This window comes from Bison bison, unplaced genomic scaffold (assembly GCF_000754665.1).
Source record: "Bison bison bison isolate TAMUID 2011002044 unplaced genomic scaffold, Bison_UMD1.0 scf7180017864352, whole genome shotgun sequence".
In the NCBI taxonomy this organism is placed as follows: Eukaryota; Metazoa; Chordata; class Mammalia; order Artiodactyla; family Bovidae; genus Bison; species Bison bison.
Window position 1 is genome coordinate 3,281,552 of NW_011494924.1, and position 22,196 is coordinate 3,303,747.

A 22,196-nucleotide genomic window follows, 5' to 3' on the forward strand; every position below is an offset into this window, starting at 1 on the left:
TCAGCAAATGTGTTCAGTCAGTTCAGTCGCTCAGTCATGTCTGACTCTTTGTGGCCCCATGGACTATAGCACACCAGGCTTCCCTGTCCATGACCAACTCCCAGAGCCTTCTCAAACTCGTGTCCATTGAGTCAGTGATGTCATCCAACCATCATATCCTCTGCTTCCCCCTTCTCCTGCCTTCAATATTTCCCAGCATCAGGGTCTTTTCAAATGAGTCAGTTCTTCAGGTGGCCAAATTATTGGAGCTTCAGCTTCAGCATCAGTCCTTCCAATGAATATTCAGGGTTGGATTTCCTTTAGGATGGACTGGTTGGATCTCCTTGCAGTCCAAGGGACTCTCAAGAGTCTTCTTCAACACCACAGTTCAAAAGCATCAATTCTTTGGCGCTCAGCTTTCTTTATGTGTTCAGACCCTATCTTTTGTAAGGTACAGTCCGTAGGGTGCAACAGTTACAATCCTGGCTACAAGGAGCCTTACCTCTGGACAAAACAATGTTGTCTTCTATTTCAGTAAAGAGTGCTGTCTGCCATCAAACCAACAGTCATTGCAGCTGTCCTGACAGTGCCTCTTAAGTGGAATTCAGAATGGAGAAAAAGAGGACACTGGCCCTAGATAGTGAAGATGCATATCAAAGGAATAATTTCAATGAGCCCAGTCACTTCCATTTTCCCATACATAAAAAAGCACTGAAGTCTTTGAGATGTTGGGGGTTTTTTTGTATTTAACAGTAATCTTTTGAAGTTTGACTACATTTTGTTCTCCAACAAAACCCCCTATATATCCTGGCTCCTCGCTTATCTCTTTGGAACAGTTCCTCAGAGCCATCTGAGAGGCTAATTCCCAGGCTATAGTCCTTCATAAGTTTCCCTGAATAAACATAACTCTCAACTTTTAGGTTGTGCACTTTTTAAAGTCAACATACAAGCATGTATGTGTGCATGTGTGTGTATATGTGTGTTTTAGTTGCTCAGTCATGTCCAACTCCGGAGAAGGCAGTGGCACCCCACTCCAGTACTCTTGCCTGGAAAATCCCATGGACAGCGGAGCCTCATAGGCTGCAGTCCATGGGGTTGCTAAGAGTCGGACACGGCTGAGCAACTTCACTTTCACTTTTCACTTTCATGCATTGGAGAAGGAAATGGCAACCCACTCCAGTGTTCTTGCCTGGAGAATCCCAGGGACGGGGGTGCCTGGTTGGCTTCCATCTATGGGGTCGAAAAGAGTCGGACACGGCTGAAGCGACTTAGCAGCAGCAGCAGCATGTCCGACTCTTTGCAACCTCATGGACTATAGTCTGCCAGGCTCCTCTGTCCATGGGATTTCCCAGGCAAGAATACAGGAGTGGGTTCCCATTTCCTTCTCCAACATACAAGCATAGATCCCCCCAAAATCAGGATTGCTAAGACAAAGATCATTGCTCAGCACCCATTTCCACAAGGGTTCATTTGTAAACTCACCACATTTCATGACTGACAGTAGGACTCGGAGGAATTTAAGGCAAAAACAGGATGAGGCATCTGTGCTTTGGATGCACATGAATATAGACAGGTCCCAGGCTTTGGGTAGCTCAAACAATAAAGAATCTGCCTGCAATGTGGGAGACCTGGGTTTCATCCCTGGGTCAGGAAGATCCCTGGAGATACTCATGGCAACCCACTCCGCTTATTCTTGCCTGGAGAATCCCACGAACAGAGGAGCCTGTTGGGCTACAGTCCATAGGGTTGCAAAGAGTCAGACAGGACCAAGTGACTAACACTTTCACTTTCATAGGTAGTCAAAAGTATATCTCAGGAAGAATTTTAATGTCTCTAGATTCTTCCATCCTCCATACATAGAAAAGCTAAAAAGATTAACTGGAGACATCTGTTCTTTACGATTAGCAGTAATCGTACCAAGATACATGCTTGACTGCAGGTATCCCCCAGCCAAAAGTAATGTATGAACTAACTTTCCCCTTACTTCTACTGAGTGGTTGCTTCGGAGTGCCTAAGTGGCTGTCTCTTGGGCTTTAGTCCTTAGAAAGAGCCTTACTAAAACTTAAACTTACTACAACTTACACATCTTTAAACCCTTTCTCCACATCTTTAAAAAAATTTTCCTGGAATTCCCTGATGGACCAGTGATTAGAATTCCTCGCTTCAGGAGGGTCCCGGCTCCATCCCTGGTTGGGTAACTAAGATCCCACAAGCTCCGTGACACAGCCAAACAACAACGAAACTTACACACACACACACACACACACACACAGAGCCAAAACAAATTTAATTATTTCACTCTAGTTATCTTAATTTACATATTCAAAATATTACATCAGACCTTTAGAAACAAGACGGGTGCTGCATTGGCCACTGTGACTTTATCTTGTGTTTCCCTATTTCTAACGAACGAGAGGTTCTATTCTAAATTCGAAGTAGGAATTACAATGTCACATCACAATGGAGATGTATCTATGGAAATCAGAAATCGTATTCAGGGGAACTCCCGCCTCCAAACATCAGCATCCTCGCTCCGGCAGAAATTTGATTCTAAGCCGCACAGCACAGGAGACCCGCGATCACGCGCCAGTCGGCGCCCAAGGCTGCTCTGGAGCCCAACGCGGTCCAAATCGGAAGTGGTTCCTTGAAAATGACTTTCCCGGGAAACCTGTTTTTGAAAAACCGTGTCATTTTAATTCGCTTTTCCTAATATGAACTCATAGAAATACAGACAAATTGTCGCTCTCAGAACAGAGAAAGACACCTTCATCCGGAAAGAAAACCTTTCACGCCCGGCAGCAGCGATAAGCCTATGGGAACCAAGATGCGCAGGGCACCAGTTCTCCGGCGAGCGCTACTCCGGGCAGGACCAGTCCCCTGGCGGGGTTGCCGTGGAGACCAAGCGAGCTTCATGGATGCTGAGGCGCGCTGAAGCCAGGCCTTCTGTTGTCTGTCTGCAGAGGGTGTTCACAGGACCGGCGCCAAGATGGTTAGTGGCGTCGAATAGTGAGGAATAAGTTTGAGTAGGTCCTGGGACTGGAGATTGGAGATTCCTAGCACACTTCTGGTTTAAGTCTAGGAGTGTTAGCGGAGGCAGATGTCTGTGCCCGCTCCCGTGTTCCCACCGGGGACAGGGCTGCAACTGTAGATACATCGTTGCTTTCTTCCCTCCTGTTTCTCCGTTTTCCCACTCCTGAGCTGCGCGTGAGATGGAAAGTGGACCAAGGGAAGGCTGAGATGACAACAGCTCCGCGAAAGCATCTTTTACCTGATTCTCGTTGGAGGAGATGAAGAAGTAGGGAATAGCGGTTTCGTTCAGCTCAAGCACCGGGTGACGGACCTTTTAGTAAAATACGTGTTACGGAAAGAGTTTAAATAGGCTTACAAGGGGTTCGTTGTTCAGGACTTGACTTATGAATCCGGGAGCCGTCACTCTCAGTTTAAAATTGACCACGGGATTGGGATCATACAGCTATCTTTGTTTTTTCTTTCACAGATGCTTTCAAGGGCCAAACCTGCTGTAGGCGGGGACCCACCGCACACTGACAAAAGGAAGAAGAAAGGTAGGAAGATTCCAAAGCTGGAGGAGCTACTTTCACAAAGAGATTTCACTGGAGCTATTACCCTGTTGGAGGTAATGTCCAAAGAAAGTTGCTTCTTAGGACGTAAATAACCAGAATATAGAGGAATGCATGGGTGAATGCTGGTTGCTATGCATGGAACAGGTGGGTGCATTCTGGGACTTCCTGTAAATCTAGTCAGGCACAGATTCCAGGTTAACTATAAACCTGACTAAAGATGAACTAAAAAGATAGACTTCTTTCTCTCTCTCTTTTTTTACATGATAGACTTATTTCTTGAGGGACACTTTTAATTATGTCTAGTTCCACTGATGGCAAATCTAGCCTAAAAATGTAGAGGGACATTTAATACAGTGTCAGTTCACACATTGCCTATTCCACCCCCTGACCAGTTTATGATTTATTCCTATTAATATGTTATAACATTTTGATCAAATTTAAATAATTCTACCATGTTTCATGCTTATTGTGTGAAATACTCTATCTTCAGAAGATATTTCAAATCTCTATGGCAGTAGTTCTCAACTTTTAATACTCAAGGCGATGGCACCCCACTCCAGTACTCTAGCCTGGAAAATCCCATGGACGGAGGAGCCTGGTAGGTTGCAGTCCATGGGGTCACGAACAGTCAGACACGACCGAGCGACTTCCCTTTCACTTTTCACTTTCATGCATTGGAGAAGGAAATGGCAACCCACTCCAGTGTTCTTGCCTGGAGAATCCCAGGGACCGGGGAGCCTGGTGGGCTGCTGTCTATGGGCTCACACAGAGTCGGACACGACTGAAGCGACTTAGCAGCAGCAGAGTCACTTGTGGTACTTGTTTAAATGTGCATTTCTGGACTCCTACCCTGTGTGTGTGTGTATTAGTCGCTCACTTGTGCCTAACTCTTTTCGACCCCATGAACTATAGCCCGCCAGGCTCCTCTGTCCATGGGATTTCCCAGGCAAGAATTCTGGAGTGGGATGCCTTTCCCTTCTCCACGGGATCCTCCCGACCCAGGGATTGAACCCGGGTCTCCCAAGTTGCAGGCAGGTTCTTTATCATCTAAGCCACCAGGGAGACTCAAGAACCCAGTATTTTGGGCAAATAGCCTAAGTGCTGATGTAGATGGTCCAAGGATACGTGCTTTGTGGGAAGCACGTGTTGTAGGAGAAATGAATGGGGCGCACCAAAGAACGAAGAGGGGAGGAGTTTTGATGGCACAGCCTGGTTGTGTTGTGCCATAATCATTTCTCTAAAGCACTACAACAGCTGTATTACTCTATCAACAATAAGTGTTTTAATCAGCTTTATATATCTTTCTCAGTCTTGCATGTAAAGTCCTGTGTTTCTTGCTAGTCCCCTGGTGTTGAGCACATTGCTTAAATTTTTCTGGTGTTGGATTTCTTATCTTTAAATCAGGGGAGCTGCCTTGGAAGGGCCCTCCTGCTCTGTAAATCAGTGGAGTGAGTGGTAGATACATGTGTGATTTTTGTTAGTCTCTTTTTCTCTTCTCTCTTTTCGCTGTGGCTCCAGGGAATTCCAGGAGCAAATTCAGGGAGACCTCAAATAAGAGTTTCTTCAGACTTAAGGCACTGCACTCAGATTCACAGTATTTGGTGAGAGGTTGTTATTGTTTAGTCGCTTCAGTCGTGTCCGACTCTTTGAGACCCCATGAACTGTAGCCCACCAGGCTTCTCTGTCCTTTGGGTTTTCCAGGCAAGTATACTGGAGTGGGTTGCCATTTCCTTCTCTAGGTGAGAGGAGAATTTCTAATATTATAGAGTTAGCTACAAGAGTAAGTTTTTATTTAGACAGAGTATCAATAGATATCTTCATCTTGTACTGGTCAAGGCACCTGAAGTTTTGTAACAATGATTGGTTTTTTAAATTTTTATCTTATTTTTATTAGAGTATAGTTGCTTTACAATGTTGTTAGCTTCTACTGTACAGTAAAGTGAATCACTTATACGCATACATATTTCCACTGTTTTTTAGATTTCATTTCTATTTAGGTCACTACAAATCAACAATGATCTGTTTAGTTTTTGCTTTTTCACCTATGTTTTTGACTTATCATCACATAGAGTGGGAAAAAAAAAAGCTCATGGTAATTCAGACTTCTTCAGGATCTCACACCTTTCCTCCAAAACAGGACTTTTCTTTCATGGATGATGAATTCATGAATATTTTTTCACAATGGACATAAATGATTAGGTGGTCTTCTAAAATCTTTAATTCTTATAGGCCCTGGCAAGCCTGTTCAAGGGTAATAGAATGATTTAATGCCTTGTCTTCAGTGAAAAGTTATAACCTATGAATAAATATATGTGTGTGCTCATGGGACAGGTTTAAAGTGTGAAGTTAAATGCAGTAGAACATGGGATAGGGGGTGAAAACATGGGCTTTGGAGTCAGTTGGCTACGTGGTCCCTTCCACCACACTTACTGGCTGTGTGTGGCCTTGAGGTCATTGCTTAATTTCTCTAACCTTCAGTTATTTGGCATTAAATATTTCAGAGAGTTCTTATGATCTTTATAAATCACCCAGAATTTTTATGAGGATAACTCTTAGATACTTCCTGGAGTAGGGTGTCAATAAACACAAAAACAGTTGTGAAATATTTGAGGAAAAGGTAGTTAATTGTGCTGAGTTCTGTAGGTATCAGTTTGATTAAACTGAGATTATCTTGCTTCCATAATTTGCAATTTCCTATTGTTCATTAATAACATAGTTTTTTAAACAAGGGCTTACCATTCAAAGTATTCATGATTTTTTTTTTCATGAAATTTTAACATCAAGTTCAAACGTCATGTTGGGGAACAAGAAGAGGATACTAATTTGTGGATTGGATACTGTGCTTTTCATCTGGGTGACTACAAGAGAGCTTTGGAGGTTAGTTTAAAGTTTTTTGTTTTTTTTTTAAATAACTGTAGGGTTCTGAAATGTTTTTAAGTTTTGTATTATAATAATACATACTCATGGTAAAATTCAAACAATATAGAGGGGAACAAAGGAAAAAGGAAAAAAGTCACCCAGTCTGCCTTCCTCCATCCTATTTCTTTGTTAACAGGAGTAAACATTGGATCTTTTTTGATGTATTGCTTCAGAAATCTTCTATATATGTTCAAATATATATAGCAATGTTATTTACTTTTTCCTTTTAGATATATACTAATGAGATTGTTCAATATATTAATATTAGTCTTTCTTAAGAAAACCTTTAGGAGAAGAAAAATAATCCCTTTTGATTAAAAGTTTTATGATTCTTTTCTCAAAAAAAGTTCATGGTTATTTTTTAAAGGTTAATTTTAGACATAGGAAATATTATTTTATCTTTATATTTTAAAATATTTTAATATATTATTTATTTTTTATATTTTTAAAAATATAGTTTTGAAAGTTGTTTTTCTTGGTCATTGTAAACCCTACAATGTAATTAACAATCTATAGAATTATGGCTGTACATAAAATTGTAGATGCCTTATGTCAATGATTTTTAACTCATAAATGAAATTGTTTTGACCTTTCTTACATATTCTCACTCTCAAAATGTAATTTAAGGATATTAAAAACCTGCACTACTAAAATGAAAAATATCCAAGATCACACAATGAGAAACTGATATGAACAAAAGCAACAAAATCAGTGAAGGAAAAGTGAAGATGTGAAGAGGGCAGAACAGAAGCTGGTAGTATTTGTGAAAGATTTAGGAGAAGAGAGAGTAGTTCAAATGGAGTAAAAAAGAAAATAGGCATGTGGTAAACACTGATAGTAAAAGAGTATATGGAAAATGTAGTTGACAAAGTGAATTTCAGAAACTATCCTTAAAAGGGAAGGAAAAAAACCCTCAAAGACCAAATTTTTAAAATGTAAAGCCAAGTAAACAAAGCCAGAAAACAATTAGAATGAAATCAAATTTGTAGCATATTAAGGTATCGGATTTTAAGTTAGCTGAAACTATGCATTTTTAATATCTTTTTAAGTTAGCAAAAACAAAATATTTTAGTTGTTTTTCATTTCTGCAGTTTGTTAGCCCATGTCAGTATTAAAAGAGAAAGAAAAAAAACAAGTGTAGGGTTCTATGGGCAACAGTCCCACATGGGTAGGCTTGAGCCCTAACTGCAGTATTTAATATTACAGGTATAGAATATAAGGAGCACATGTGTGTACGTGGTAAGTCGCTTCAGTCGTGTACGACTCTTTGTGACTCTGTGCACTGTAGCCCTCCAGGCTCCTCTGTTCATGAGATTCTCCAGGCAAGAATATTGGAGTGGGTTGCCATGCACTCCTCCAGGGGATCTTCCCGACCCAGGAACTGAAATTACATCTGCGTCGGCAGGCAGGTTCTTTACCACTAGCGCCACCTGGGAAGCCCTAAGGAGCATATAGAATTCTCCTAAATGTGAAGTTGCCCAATCAAGAACTCCAGTACTCTTGCCTGGAAAATCCCATGGGCGGAAGAGCCTGGTAGGCTGCAGTCCGTGGGGTCGCTAAGAGTCAGACACGACCGAGCGACTTCACTTTCACTTTTCACTTTCCTGCATTGGAGAAGGAAATGGCAACCCAATCCAGTGTTTTTGCCTGGAGAATCCCAGGGACCGGGGAGCCTGGTGGGCTGCCGTCTATGGGGTTGCACAGAGTCGGAAACGACTGAAGCGACGCAGCAGCAGCAGCAGCAGCAGCAGCAGCAGCAGCAGCTGAACGTTGGTTTAGTTGTTGAAAGCAGAGTATGACTGCTACTGTAAGCGGCCATCCCATAGCAGTCTTCATGATGACATTTGGAAGGGTAACAAATTTGCTTCCAATTCAAAAGATGCCCTGGTAGCAAAAGGCCTTCATTCTAAAGCTTTCTTCCCCTGGATACCAATATCTTTAGAAAAGAAGGGCAACTTAGGACCTAGCCCCTGATATTGAAGATGAGAAGCTGCAGGGGCAATGAGATTCTCCGAGTGCTCCTAAGCAACCAGGGGAAAGGAAGTGAAAGGCTGGAAGAGGAAGCAATAGGACTAAGCATATTAACTGCTTTATAGACCCCAAAACTATTACCCACGTGGGAGGCATATTTCTGTTGTTATTATTGATTGTTGCCTGTTTTACCCATAGCTCATGTGTTTTCTTGGTAAAGAAAGAAGAAGAAAAAAGAGAACTTAACCAGATAAGCAATAATGAAACTAGATTTCTTCATTTACCTCCCATTTCAAAATAAGTTGTATAAAGAGGCAATATTTCACAATCTAAAGAATTTCACAATCTAAAGAATCAAAAGAGTGTGGATGCATTCTTTTAATAATAATTGGCAGGTGTTACAGATTATCAGTGAATTGTTACCTAATGGGGAAAAGCCCAGTTTTATTTTTGAAAAACTAAACCAAAATCTCATTGTGAAGTTGCTGCTCAAAGACACAATGTTTATGAAAGTTTTTCAGTATAGATAATTTGTGCTTTGATGTTTGCTGCTGCTGCTGCTGCATCGCTTCAGTCGTGTCTGACTCTGTGCGACCCCGTGGACTGCAGCCCACCAGGCTCCTCCGTCCATGGGATTTTCCAGGCACGAGTAATTGGAGTGGGTTGCCATTGCTTTGATGTTTAAGCACTACTAAAAGCACCGTGACTTTTTATGGAATATCTTTTAGAAATTGAACCCTATAAACAAGACATCCTGGTGTTGCTTTTGAGAGTGAAGCTATAATAAAATCAAATACATGCCCAAAGAGCTAAAAATTAATGTTTCAAAGAGGTACAATTGCAGTCTAAAAATTTTGATAACTTCAATAATTCTAAAGCTCCAACATTAGAGAAAATATTAGAATATCCAGAAGTTTCTGCAGAATTTCTTGCAATATATTGGCCCTTATGATGAAGTGATGTGAAAAGAAAGTCCTCCAATGTGAGAGTTATCTTGGAGTGAATAGCCAAGCCTGTACATCCTCTCACATCATTATCTCTTAGTTTATCTTCTGAGAATAACCATTCACAATATGAATTATCTTTTCTACAAAGAACCACAGTTGTTGATTGTGTTTTGATGTAATTTTTAGGTTTAGATTGGATTCAAGTTTGATCACTGCAGCATCATTCATTCATTCATTCAATAAGCATGTTTTGAATCGCTGCTGCTGCTATTTAATCACTAAGTGTGTCAGATTCTTGTGACTGCATAGACTGTAGCCTGCCAGGCTCCTCTGTCCATGGTATTAATTACCTGATGTTTAATTTGTTTCATGAATTATGAAAACATTAGACATAAAATATAAAAGAAGCTCTGTAGCCATGACAAATAAATAAATTGTACACAATTTCTAAGCATGATCTACAAATAATTAGCATTGTATTTCTTATTAAAATATAAAGCATTCAGTTTGCCTAATTATGAAATTCAGTGTCTTTCTGAAAAGAAAACTAAACTCTTTCTTTACTTCCCATTTGTAATGACATGGTTGTTGGTTTAAATTTTCTTACATCAGTAATAGCTTTCATGCCTCTTCCTAGTGTGAGATATAGATTCCCAATTAAATTTCAAGTTAATTTAATTATTATAGTAAATAAATGAGCAGTGATCAGTTAGGATTAAGTTTAGATTAATGGATGGAGAAATTTGATATAGTACAGATGTAGCAAGAAGATTAGAAAATAGAGAATAATATTTTCAGCAAAACTGACATTTTCTTCTTATTACTATTTTAAAATATCAAAGGAAGTAACTAGTAAGCAGTCAAATGTTTCTGGAAATTCACAAGACCATTTAAATGCTGTAATGCAATGAAGGAGATCATAAACAAAATGAAAAAAAAAAAAACCTGTAGAATGGGAGAAAATATTTGCAAATAAGCAACCAATAAGGGATAATCTTCAAAATATACAAACAGCTCATTCATAGACTGCCATTGTTTTTCATGCCGAAGAAATAATATAAGACTCTAAACTCAGCAGAATTCTATGCAGAATAAATGATATGCTTTTTTAAATAATATAAATTTATTTATTTTAATTCAAGGAGAAGGAAATGGCAACCCACTCCAGTGTTCTTGCCTGGAGAATCCCAGGGATGGGGGAGCCTGGTGGGCTGCAGTCTACGGGGTCACACAGAGTCGGACACGACTGAAGTGACTTAGCAGCAGCATGTAGTATAATATAACTATACTATAAGTCATAGACAGGAGAAGGAATGGCCCATTGATTGCTTTACTGCTATATGGGATCATTGCTTATTGTATATTTCAGGAATATGAAAATGCAACAAAAGACGAAAATTGCAGTCCTGAAGTCTGGGTGAACCTAGCCTGTACGTACTTTTTTCTTGGAATGTATAAACAAGCTGAAGCAGCTGGATTTAAAGGTAAATGAGCCCTTTTAATATCTGAAATTCACCACTAATACTAAGAGTCATTTTGGAGATTTTTAAACTTAATACCTTTCTCGAGGAAAAATCAAGTGACATTAGAAAGCTAAAAAAAAAAAGAAAAGCTCTACTCTTCAAAGCATATTGGATCTTAGCAACTTTATCTTTAAAGACAGAGTTAATCTCTGTATGCCTTACCCTTACCCTCCCCACTTCACTTCCCCAGAATGTACAGCCAAAAAGCAGAAGGATGAGAGAAGAAAAAGACAAGGTGCCTTTCTTAGGCCCTCCTGTGGTGGGACATTCATGATGTTGGTAGCAGTTGGGTATAGTTGGTCAAGCTCTCATGAATGTGGATCTTATCGCTTCTTGCCCTACTTCGAAATGAGAAGCCTAGTGATTTCAGGTTGAAGAATCCAGATTTCTTCCTTTTTGTTTGTTTTATGAAGTCAGTCATCTTAGGAGAAGTGAATTCAAATTTTCAAATAAGTGTAGGGCAGAATGGAAATATGGGAGGAAAGATTAAGAATAATTAGAGTATGAATCAAATTAGAATCAAAGAAAAATAGAGAAAGTGGGCAAAAGAATGTTTGTTAGGAAATATGTGAGTGATGAGTGTATTCCAGGGTAGAATTCTTAGAGAATTAACTGGCACATACATATTTAGATAGAATTCCAGTTCAAGGTCATGGAAAGTCTCTTGATTTGTACCCAAGTTGTTTCAATTTACTGATGTAGTTTTTCCCAATTCATTTATAATGGTCTGTGAGTTATTTATCTCATGTTTCTAGACTTTGTGCGTAGAACAGTTAGATGCATGTGAGATGATCAAGGTACCTATCTCTCTTTCCATGCATATTTTTTCTTTTTTAACATTGAAGTATGACTTTTTGTTGTAAAGAGATAGATTAATATTGAGTGTCCAGAATTAGGAAGATTCTCCAAGAGCACAAAGCAGATCTGGAATTTAAAAGATGTTAACTTTTTTGCTTGGCTACCTCTTTTAGATGGCACATTATCATGCCAGAAGATCTGTGGAGAATGGGCTAGTATTTAGGGAAATGCATGTGAGTGTTCTCAGTTGTGTCTGACTTTTTGCGACCCCATGGACTGTAGCACGCTGGGCTCCTCTGTCTATGGGATTTTCTGGGCAAGGATACTGGAGTGGGTTGGCATTCCCTTCTCCAGGGGATCTTCGTGACCCAGGGATCAAACCTGCGTCTCCTGCAATGACAGGCAGATTCTTTACCACTGAGGCACCTGTGAAGCCCCATTTAGGAAAACATGGCAGTGTAACTATGAAAAGAAGAGTTCAGAAGGAATTGACAGCACTGGATTCCTACATGTACTGCTAGGACCACAACGTTTGCTTCCCGTGTTTGGTTCTGCGTGTGAACTACACAGAATGGGCTGCTGCGGGCACTGTGAAGAGTGCAGGCTGTGCTTTACCATGAGAGTCAGGAGGAACCAGTGTGGGCACGAGCAGAACCCTAGAGTGTTTTTCTTCTGGTTCTTGATGATGTTCCTTCTACTGCAGTAGGACTAGACTAAAATAATATATATTATACAGAGACATAGCAGGATCCCATGGGTAAGGATTTGGGAGTATCCTTATCTGAGTCTCATGTCACTCCTACAAGGGACTAAGTGCCATAGACAATTGAAATCTTTAATAAGCACCTTGGATTCTTTCCTCAGCTCCAAAAAGCCGACTTCAAAACCGCCTCCTCTTCCACTTGGCTCACAAGGTATTTCTCTGCTTATTTCACACTTTTTTTTTAATGTAAAATTTTGTTTTTCTTTTTTAATTGACATAAATTAAAGCTTTTGTTTTTAAAATATTTTTCTCTTTCTTTCTTGTTACCAGCATGGGTGAAAGAGAATTAAGTAGAAATTCTTGTTAATGATATGTTTAGAGCAAGTAGAATACAGGTATTAATTTTATAGGATTTTTCTCCCCCATTAATGTTTTTTACCCTGGTAATTTATTCAGAGATGTTAGGTTTTAGTTCTTCTTAAGCAGTAGTCTTTTATGATTAGTTTGTTTCCACCATCTTATTGTCTCTTAGGAAACAGAAGCAAAGATGCTTGTCCTGACTCCTGAAAATAAATACATACTTTTCTGAATTGCCTGCCTTATAGCAATAATTTTGATCATCATCAAATTATTTATGAATACTTTTTCATATTATAAAACTCACACATTCTAGTAATCAAAATATAAATATGCAATAAAAAGATATTGTTGTTGTTGTTGTTCTGTCGCTAAGTCATATCTGACTGTGACTCCATGGACTGCAGCATGTCAGGCTTCCCTTTTCTTCACTATCTCCCGGAGTTTGTTCAAACATCTACCATATTTAAAGTTAACTATATTTCAACCTTTGGGCATATCCCTTTAGGGATAATTATTTTTTATATGCATAGTTGTATTTTTGTTCATTTGTTTTGCAGAATGGGATTTATGTTAAATATATACTTTTGTATTCTACAACTTATCTTTAAATTATGAGCATATCCCTGAGTCACTAGTCTTCAAACCCGTCCTTTTTAAATAACAATCCACCATATGTGTGTGCCACAATTCATTCAGCATTTCCTAGTTATTTGGCTTCAAGATTGGTTTTGATTTTAATTATAAAAATGTAATTCTAACACCCTAGAAATAGACTTATTGAGTTATTGAGTATGAACAATAAAAATTTAAAGCTGTTAACTGATAGTGCTAAACTGTTTTACAGGAAGTTTATCTATAGGTAGTATTTGAAAATAATTGTTCTTGGTGTATTTAAAATTTTCATGCTGTAATTATCTCTCTTTGTTTAGTTCTTTCAATTTTTGCTTTACATGTTTTACAGACTCTCATTAAGTGCATACAGATATAGAATTGTTATGTCCATCTAGTAAATGGAAACATTTATCATTATCATTATGAAATGTCTATCTTTATCTCTAAAACTCTCTCTTCATGTAAACACTACTTTGTCATGTTTGTGTAGCTCTATCAGCTCTCCTTTGGTTAGTGGTTGCCTATTACATCTTTTTATATCTGTTCATTCTCTACTTTTCTATGTCCTATTTTAAATGTCTCTCTTATAAACAGCATATAAAAAAGATAGAAACATAGAAGATAAAAAGGGAGGGAGAAGATATAAAGAAAGAAATAGAAAAGAAACAAAGTAAGAATAGGGGGGTCAAGTAATTAATGAGTTGCAACTAAAGACGAAGGCTCTGCCTCTAGAGACTGTTTTATTCTGTGTCTGAAGGAGAGATAAAGAAGACTGGGAGCTGAAGAGAAATAGGGAGAACAGAGGCAAGTGGCTGAAGGGTGGATGGAGTTAAATTTGTGTTACATAAGTGTTGGTTTCTCTAACCATTCTCTAACATGAATTTTTATGTCTTTTTTCTCTCTTACAATTTTAGTTTAACGATGAGAAGAAATTGATGAACTTCCATCAGAATCTTCAGGATATCACAGAAGATCAACTCAGTTTGGCCTCAATCCACTATATGCGATCTCACTACCAAGAAGCTATTGATATTTACAAGCGAATACTGCTAGATAACAGGTGTGTGTCCTGTTACGCCTCCTTGAACTCTCATTTTGTTACTTTCTTCTGTACCCCAGTTTGGCTGAGAACCTAGTGTCCTTTGGTTCTAATATCACCGTGTATTCAAGTCTATTTAATAATCTGGTGAGATTAAGAACTCCTTATAGTCTAGACTCATTGTGTAGATTGTCTTTCCCCCTCTTAATTGCCCTCCTATTAAGTTTCAGTACCACAGGTATATTGTATATCTGGTTATGTACTATATGTATATCTGTATACAGATATATGTATAAGTACTGTATGTATATGTATGTATGTATATATATATAAAATAAATATTTTTCATCTCTCCATAAGAACCAATTTTCGCCCCTTTGGGGGTGATATCACACCTGTTGAAAATGCATGGTCTAGATGTATCAATTTCAGTGTTGTAGTTACATTGAAGGTAATTTGCTGACAAAATTAGAAACAAACTGTTCTAAAGAACTGGCATTCCAACTTTATCACTGACTACTTGGTCTCTCTTCTGTATCCCAAAGTATCTCGTCCATCTCCCTTCTCCCTCCTTTTGCATTACTGTCATAGTCTCCCACCTGTTCCCATTCTCAGTCATCAAACCTACTTGCCTTGTCTGTCCATCTTCTGTACCGTGTCAGCTTATTTGCATTTATACTTCATTACTGATTATATTAGTTTTGTTGGTTTTTTTCCTAACATGAACAGGTAGTAGTTGAACTTTTCCCTTTCTCCTCTAGTTGTCACTTTTTACTCTACTTATATCAAAACACTCAAATATTATAACACAAAAAGAAAAAGACTACACTGATCATACTGCCTTTTTCTTTAAAAAAAGAAATGTCCTCTTTGCCTTACTGTCCAGTTGAGCCATTAAAAATGTCTGTAGTTTGACAACATTTTTGTGAAGTAGACTTAAATTGTTAATCCTTAATTTTTTCATCTAATAGGGAATACCTTGCCCTCAATGTTTATGTGGCCCTGTGTTACTACAAGCTGGATTACTATGACGTGTCTCAAGAAGTTCTGGCTGTTTATCTTCAGCAAATTCCCGATAGCACCATCGCACTCAATCTTAAGGCCTGTAATCACTTTCGCCTTTACAACGGCAAAGCCGCTGAGGTAGTGATGAAATTTGTTCTTAATTCACTTAATTCCAGTTTGAATTACCCTGTACTTCCTGGGTTATTCATAAAACTAGTATCTGTTACTCTTGATTAATATCCCTTTGTTATTGCCAGTGTGATTCTATAAGAACCCAACTGTATAAGTATTTATATTTACCAGATATTCTAAAAAAGAATGTTGACTTCTGAATTCTCTGTGTGCATCTGATATGCTGTAGATGATCTTTATCTGTGTCTTACATTACCTTAAACATGTTAAAAACCAAATACTTCTGCTTCTTTCTCTGAAATATGTTTGTGGCTCAGAGTCATCAACATGTAATCAGAAGGCTGGAGTGTCCCTCGCTCTCTCCTCCTTCATCCGCACTCTAATTTTCTCCCCGTTCCTGTCATTTCGGTTCTAGATACCTCTTTTCCCTGTGCCGTCTCCTTTGCCACTGCTCTAGTTCCGGCACTCCTTACCTCTTGTTTCAACTCCTTAAATAATTTCCCTGCCTCTCGTCTTTGTTCTCTTCAGTCCAGTCATTGAGTTTGTTTCACACACGCATATCCTCCCACTGCCATGGCTTTGTACACTCCTTTCTGTTTCCTGGAGTGCCTTTCTCTGCTCAGTGATACTGCAGTATCTCCTTTAAGGTTGCCAAGAAGCAATAGTGGGAGGCATTTTATAAGTAGTTAGAAAGTGGTTAACTTTTGGCCCTGTGCAGAATACTTTGTATCCATTATTTAAAAGTAGTTAGAAAGTTAACTTACAGGCCCTGTGCAGAATACTTTGTATTCATTATTTAAAAGTAGTTAGAAAGTTAACTTATAGGCCCTGTGCAGAATACTTTGTATCCATTATTTAGTTTCCCTGACAATCCTGTGGATAAATTCTGTTAAACAGCTCTCTCTTTTGTTCTTTTTTAAATTTTTTCCCTTGTTGTTATAGCTCTTGTTTTATTTGAAACTCAGAATATACAGGAGTCCATACATTATGATCTCATTTTATTAAACTACACACAAACACATGCATACACACATATATACATAAACATAGATATAAATAGATCTATAAATAGATATATAGATAGCATGTTCTATACTATATCTATACAGATTCAGGTATATATATTTGAATATACTTTATGTACAGATATGCTTAGGTTAACCCTACGAGGGGGTCCATGAGTACAAATTACTTCCTTGGCCATTACTTTAGTTGATGTCAGAAGCCACCAAAATTTAAATTCAAAATTTCTTTATGTGTCAATACCCTGCCCAAAAGGTAGTGTATGTGGCATCGTATCAGCCTAGAGTAGGGGAAGGAATGATTGTGCTCAGTCGTGTCTGACTCTTTAGTGACCCCATGGACTGTAGCCCGCCAGACTCCTCTATCGATGGGATTTTCCAGGCAAGAGTATTGGAGTGAGTTGCCATTTCCTCCTCCAGGGGGGTCTTCCCAACCCAGGGATCAAACCTGCATCTACTGCGCCTCCTTCATTAGCAGATGGATTCTTTACCACTGCACCACCTGGGAAGTCCAGAATAGGTGGAGGAAGGGAGAAATTGAAACTGGAAAATTAACTACTATATCAAAGCAAAATTTATTGTGTAATAGTAGGAAGCACTATTAATACACTTTACACTAACAGCAGATTGAGTTGGTGAGTGAAACAGCATTTATCAGCTGGTGGATAGAGAACACATATCCTTAACATTTGCTCAGGTTCACTTTTCATGGCTTGTGTTGATAAAGGTGCTCCCTTGAGGCAAAAGAAATACCTACAGTTAAACTGCTTAGTATGCAATGGAACGGTTGCTTTATGTATGAAATAAAATACATTCTTGGATATCCTCATTTCAGCTAAAGTCCCTGCCTAATTGACTAGTTCCCAGCATCAGCAGTTTAATAGTAAACTGGATTTGCAATTTGATCTTTAATTAGAGTTTTGGTTAAAATAAATAAAAGAAGTATATTTTTGTCTTTCTATATTAAGTCCGTCTTGGGGGCTTTGCCAATTTTGGCATAAGGTCCAACCTATTAAATGCTTATATTTTGTCTGCACATGTTCTTTCCATAGTCTGGAATGGGTGACTTGGCTAACCAATATGCTATCTAATGCTATCCAACTCAGGACAGCAAATTGTACTTCTTGTTCACTAAAAGCATGCTTTTTCATTTGAAAGTGTGTCCGTGCAGATTACATATTGATTGTATAATGTTCTCCAGCAGTAGATAACTGTAACAAATGTACCCTAAGGAGCTTTCTTTCTTTCTTTTTTTTTTTTTTGACAGCAATAGGATATAGTTTGTTTTTACTTACGATAGTTTTATTAAACCTTCTAAAAGCAAGCATTCCTCTAGAATCTTTTATAATGGGCTCTATATTGTATAATTCATTCTCTTCTCAAACACCAAAGCATTCTGCTCTTCTATAGTAAGCATGAAATATTATGTAATGATTCATTCAATTCTTAAAGTCCTTTGAATAACTCACTCAAAGTTATACAACTAACAAGTGAGAAATTCAGATCTCTAAAGCCCATAGATGGCTGGTTCATGTTGATGTTTGACAGAAAACAACAAAATTCTATAAAGCAATTATCCTTCAACTAAAAAATAAATTAAAAAAAAGAAACAAAACAAAAAATAAAGCCCATAGACTTAACCACTAAAATTTAATGCAAATTTAGGTGTGCATTCTTCTTCTCTGCTCTAAACTTATATATATATAACATATATATGTATACACACATACACATGTAATAATACAGCTACCAAATAACAAGAATGATTTTTATATATATATATCAAACAATATGGTTATTATATCTTACCAACAGATAATTGGTAATAATATGGCTATTATATATGATTCTATATCTATATATAAAATCATGCTTACTGTTTGGTAGTTGCCTAATTACCTTTTTTTTCTGAACAAGTTTTATTATTCACAGAGAGGAAGGAGCTCTGTCCTTGGCTGCGACTCTCCTCGTGACTACCAGGACATTACTCAGCTCCTCTCCCTTCTTCTTGGCATGGATGTGTGTCCCCACCCTTTTCTTGATGAACTTGAGGCTCTGTTCTCAGAGACCTTGAGCAGCTCCACGGCTTGCCACTCCTAAAGGGTGAAGCTGCAGACCTCTCAGATCATGAGGCTTGTTCTTGGTGAGGTGCCCACAGGAACAGTGGCTATAGCTCTGTTGGCTCACGTTATTATTCATCCTGTAGGCCTTGCTGATGCCCGCAGTCATGGGGTAGCACAGAGCCGTGGCACTGAGCTGCATGGGGGCCCTTAGGGTCCAGATGGTGGTGAGTCCTACTGGAGCAAGGCCTCATGAACCTGCTTTAATTATCTTTAATCTAGATAAGCTTATTGAGGGTTGAGCCTTGTGACATTTATATCCCAAGACCTGGCACAATGTATATACAAAGTTGATGCCAGTGAAGTAATGGTTGAATGAGAAATTTAAAATATGACTAACAGATTAAGGGCGAGTCATGTTTAAAAACAAGAGGACGTTCAAAACAGGTCAATAAAGATGAAGATTAAGAAAAGGCCATTGGATTTCATAACTGGTATTTCCTATGCTGATTAGGGTATCATTATTATTGAGTGTTGAAGCTAGATGTCAAGGAGATAAGGAGTGAATGAGTAACCTCTTGGACTGAGAAATGTCCTGAGGGATATGGCAAAAGAAAGACAAGTAGATGATGAAGAAACAGAAGCAGTGAGTATAGGATGCTTGTGAAAGGAAGGAATAGTTTCAGAGGATAAAGAAATTTTATCCAAATTCCAATCTTAGGTTACTAGCTATGTGGTTCAGTACAAAGTATGCAAAATAACAGTACTGAATTATTGTAGGTTTTTGGTAGATAGTGAACTGAGCAATTATCAAAGATTTTATAGGCTGAAACATAGTCAGATTTATCTTTTTATGTTTAGTGCTTTTCGTATTTTGTTTAAAAAAATATTTCCTAGCCCAAATGTTGTTCTCTGATATTCTAAAAGCCTATTGTTTTGCCTTTTACAAATCCAAATTATCTGTAATTATATCTACAAGGTTTTGTTTCTCAATTAATGACAAAGATTGACAAGTTAGGTTGAAAAGACAAAACCCTAATACATGTTTTAAATATTATTGTTGCTGTTGTTGAGTCATTAAGTCCTATCTGACTCTTTGGGACTCCATGAATTGCAGTACTCCAGGCTTCTCTGTTTATCACCAACTCCTGGAGCTTGCTCCAACTCCTGTCCATGAGTCATTGATGCCATCCAACCATCTCATCTCTGTTGCCCCCTTCTCCTCTTGTTCTCAGACTTTTCCAGCATCAGGGTCTTTTCCAAAGAGTCAGCTCTTCACATTGGCTGGCCAAAGAATTTGAGCTTCCGCATCAGTCCTTCCAATGAATATTCATGGTTAATTTCCTTTAGGATTGACTGGTTTGATCTCCTTGCTGTCCAAGTGCTTTCAAGATTCATCTCCTGCTCCACAGTTCGAAAGCATCAATTTTTCGATGCTCAGCCTTCTTTACGGTCCAACTCTCACATCTGTATATGACTATTGGAAAAACCATAGCTTTGACTATGCAAACCTTTATCGGCAAAGTGATATTTCTGCTTTTTAATACTCCGTTTAGGTTTGTCATAGCTTTTCTTCCAAGGAGCAAGCATCTTTTAATTTGGTGGCTGCAGTCACCGTCCACAGTGATTTTGGAGCCCAAGAAAATAAAATCTGTCACTGTTTCCACTTTTCCCCATCTATCTGCCATGAAATGATGGGACCAGATACCATATCTTCATTTTTTGAATGCTGAATTTTAAGCCAGCTTTTTCACCTTCCTCTTTCACCTTCATCAAGAGGCTCTGTAGTTCCCCTTTGCTTTCTGCTATTAAAGTGATATCATCTGCATATCTGAGGTTATTGCTACTTCTCCTGGCAATCTTGATTCCAGCTTATGCTTCATCTAGCCCAGCATTTCACATGATGTACTCTGTGTATAAGTTAAATAAGCAGGGTGACAATATACAGCCTTGACATACTCCTTTCCCAATTTTGAACTAGTCCATTGTTCCATGTCCAGTTGTAACTGTTGCTTCTTGTCCTGCATACAGGTTTCTCAGGAGGCAGGTTAAGGTGGTCTGATATTCCCATCTCTTTAAGAATTTTACATAGTTTGTTGTGATACACACAGCCAAAGGCTTTAGCAATGAAGCAGAAGTAGATTTTTTTTGGAATTCTCTTGCTTTTTTCTATGATCAAGCGTATATTGGCAATTTGATCTCTGGTTCCTCTGCCTTTTCTAAATCCAGCTTGAACATATGGAAGTTCTCAGTTCATCTGCTGCTGAAGCCTACCTTGAAGGATTGTGAGCATAGTCTTGCTAGCATGTGAAATGAGTGCAATGGTATGGTAATTCGAACATTCTTTGGCATTGCCTTTCTTTGGGATTGGAATGAAAACTGACCTTTTCCAGTCCTGTGGCCACTACTGAGTTTTCCAAATTTGCTACCACACTGAGTGCAACACTTTAACAGCATCTTCTTTTAGGATCTGAAATAGCTCATCTGGAATTCCATCACCTCCACTAGCTTTGTTCATTGTAATGCTTCCTTAGGCCCACTTAACTTCGCACTCCAAGATGTCTGGCTCTAGGTGAATGAGTACATCACTGTAGTTATCTGGGTCATTAAGACCTTTCTTGTTCAGTTCTTCTATGTGTTCTTGCCACGTCCTCTTAATTCCTTCTACTTCTGTGATTCCTTGCCATTTCTGTCCTTTATTGTGCCCATCTTTGCATGAAATGCTCCCCTGTTATCTCCAGTTTGTTTGAAGACATCTCTAGTCTTTTTCATTCTGTTGTTTTCCTCTTTATTCACTAAAGAAGACTTTCTTATCTCTTCTTGCTATTTTCTGGAGGTCTGCATTCAGTTGGGTATATCTTTCCCTTTCTCCGTTGCCTTTTGCTTGTCTTCTTTTCTCAGGTATTTGTAAAGTCTCCTCAGACAACCACTTTGCCTTCTTGCGTCTCTTCTTCTTTGAGATGGTTTTGGTCACTGCCTCCTGTACAATGTATAAGCCTCCGTCCATTGTTCTTCAGACACTGTCTACCAGATCTAATCCCTTGAACCTAGTTGTCATCTCCACTGTATAATCATAAGGGATTTTCATTTTAAATATAGGACACAGAAAATTTGAATGTGAAAGCATGTATATCATGAGGAATATTTCTTACATGATTTCTATCATGTTTTTGTACTTTTTTTTTTTTAACTTTTATTTTATTTTTAAACTTTACAATATTGTATTAGTTTTGCCAAACATTGAAACGAATCCGCCACAGGTATACCCGCGTTCCCCATCCTGAACCCTCCTCCCTCCTCCCTCCCCTACCCTCCCTCTGGGTCGTCCCAGTGCACCAGCCCCAAGCATCGAGTACCGTGCATCGAACCTGGACTGGCGACTCGTTTCATACATGATATTATACATGTTTCAATGCTATTCTCCCAAATCTCCCCACCCTCTCCCTCTCCCACAGAGTCCATAAGACTGATCTATACATCGGTGTCTCTTTTGCTGTCTCGTACACAGGGTTATTGTTACCATCTTTCTAAATTCCATATATATG

The 22,196-nt window shown here is 38.6% G+C and overlaps 1 protein-coding gene across 1 annotated transcript in view; it reads left to right on the forward strand.

Moving 5' to 3' along the window:
• Positions 1–2,866: 2,866 nt before the first annotated feature.
• The window catches only part of TTC26 (tetratricopeptide repeat domain 26), a 44,385-nt gene continuing 25,055 nt past the window's right edge, over positions 2,867–22,196 (forward strand). The window contains exons 1-7 of the mRNA XM_010854934.1: positions 2,867–2,968; positions 3,476–3,613; positions 6,345–6,437; positions 10,767–10,881; positions 12,583–12,632; positions 14,308–14,453; positions 15,404–15,575. Of these exons, the coding sequence (XP_010853236.1) occupies positions 2,966–2,968; positions 3,476–3,613; positions 6,345–6,437; positions 10,767–10,881; positions 12,583–12,632; positions 14,308–14,453; positions 15,404–15,575 (717 nt within the window). The 5' untranslated portion in view covers positions 2,867–2,965. The remainder of the gene's footprint in view (positions 2,969–3,475; positions 3,614–6,344; positions 6,438–10,766; positions 10,882–12,582; positions 12,633–14,307; positions 14,454–15,403; positions 15,576–22,196) is intronic.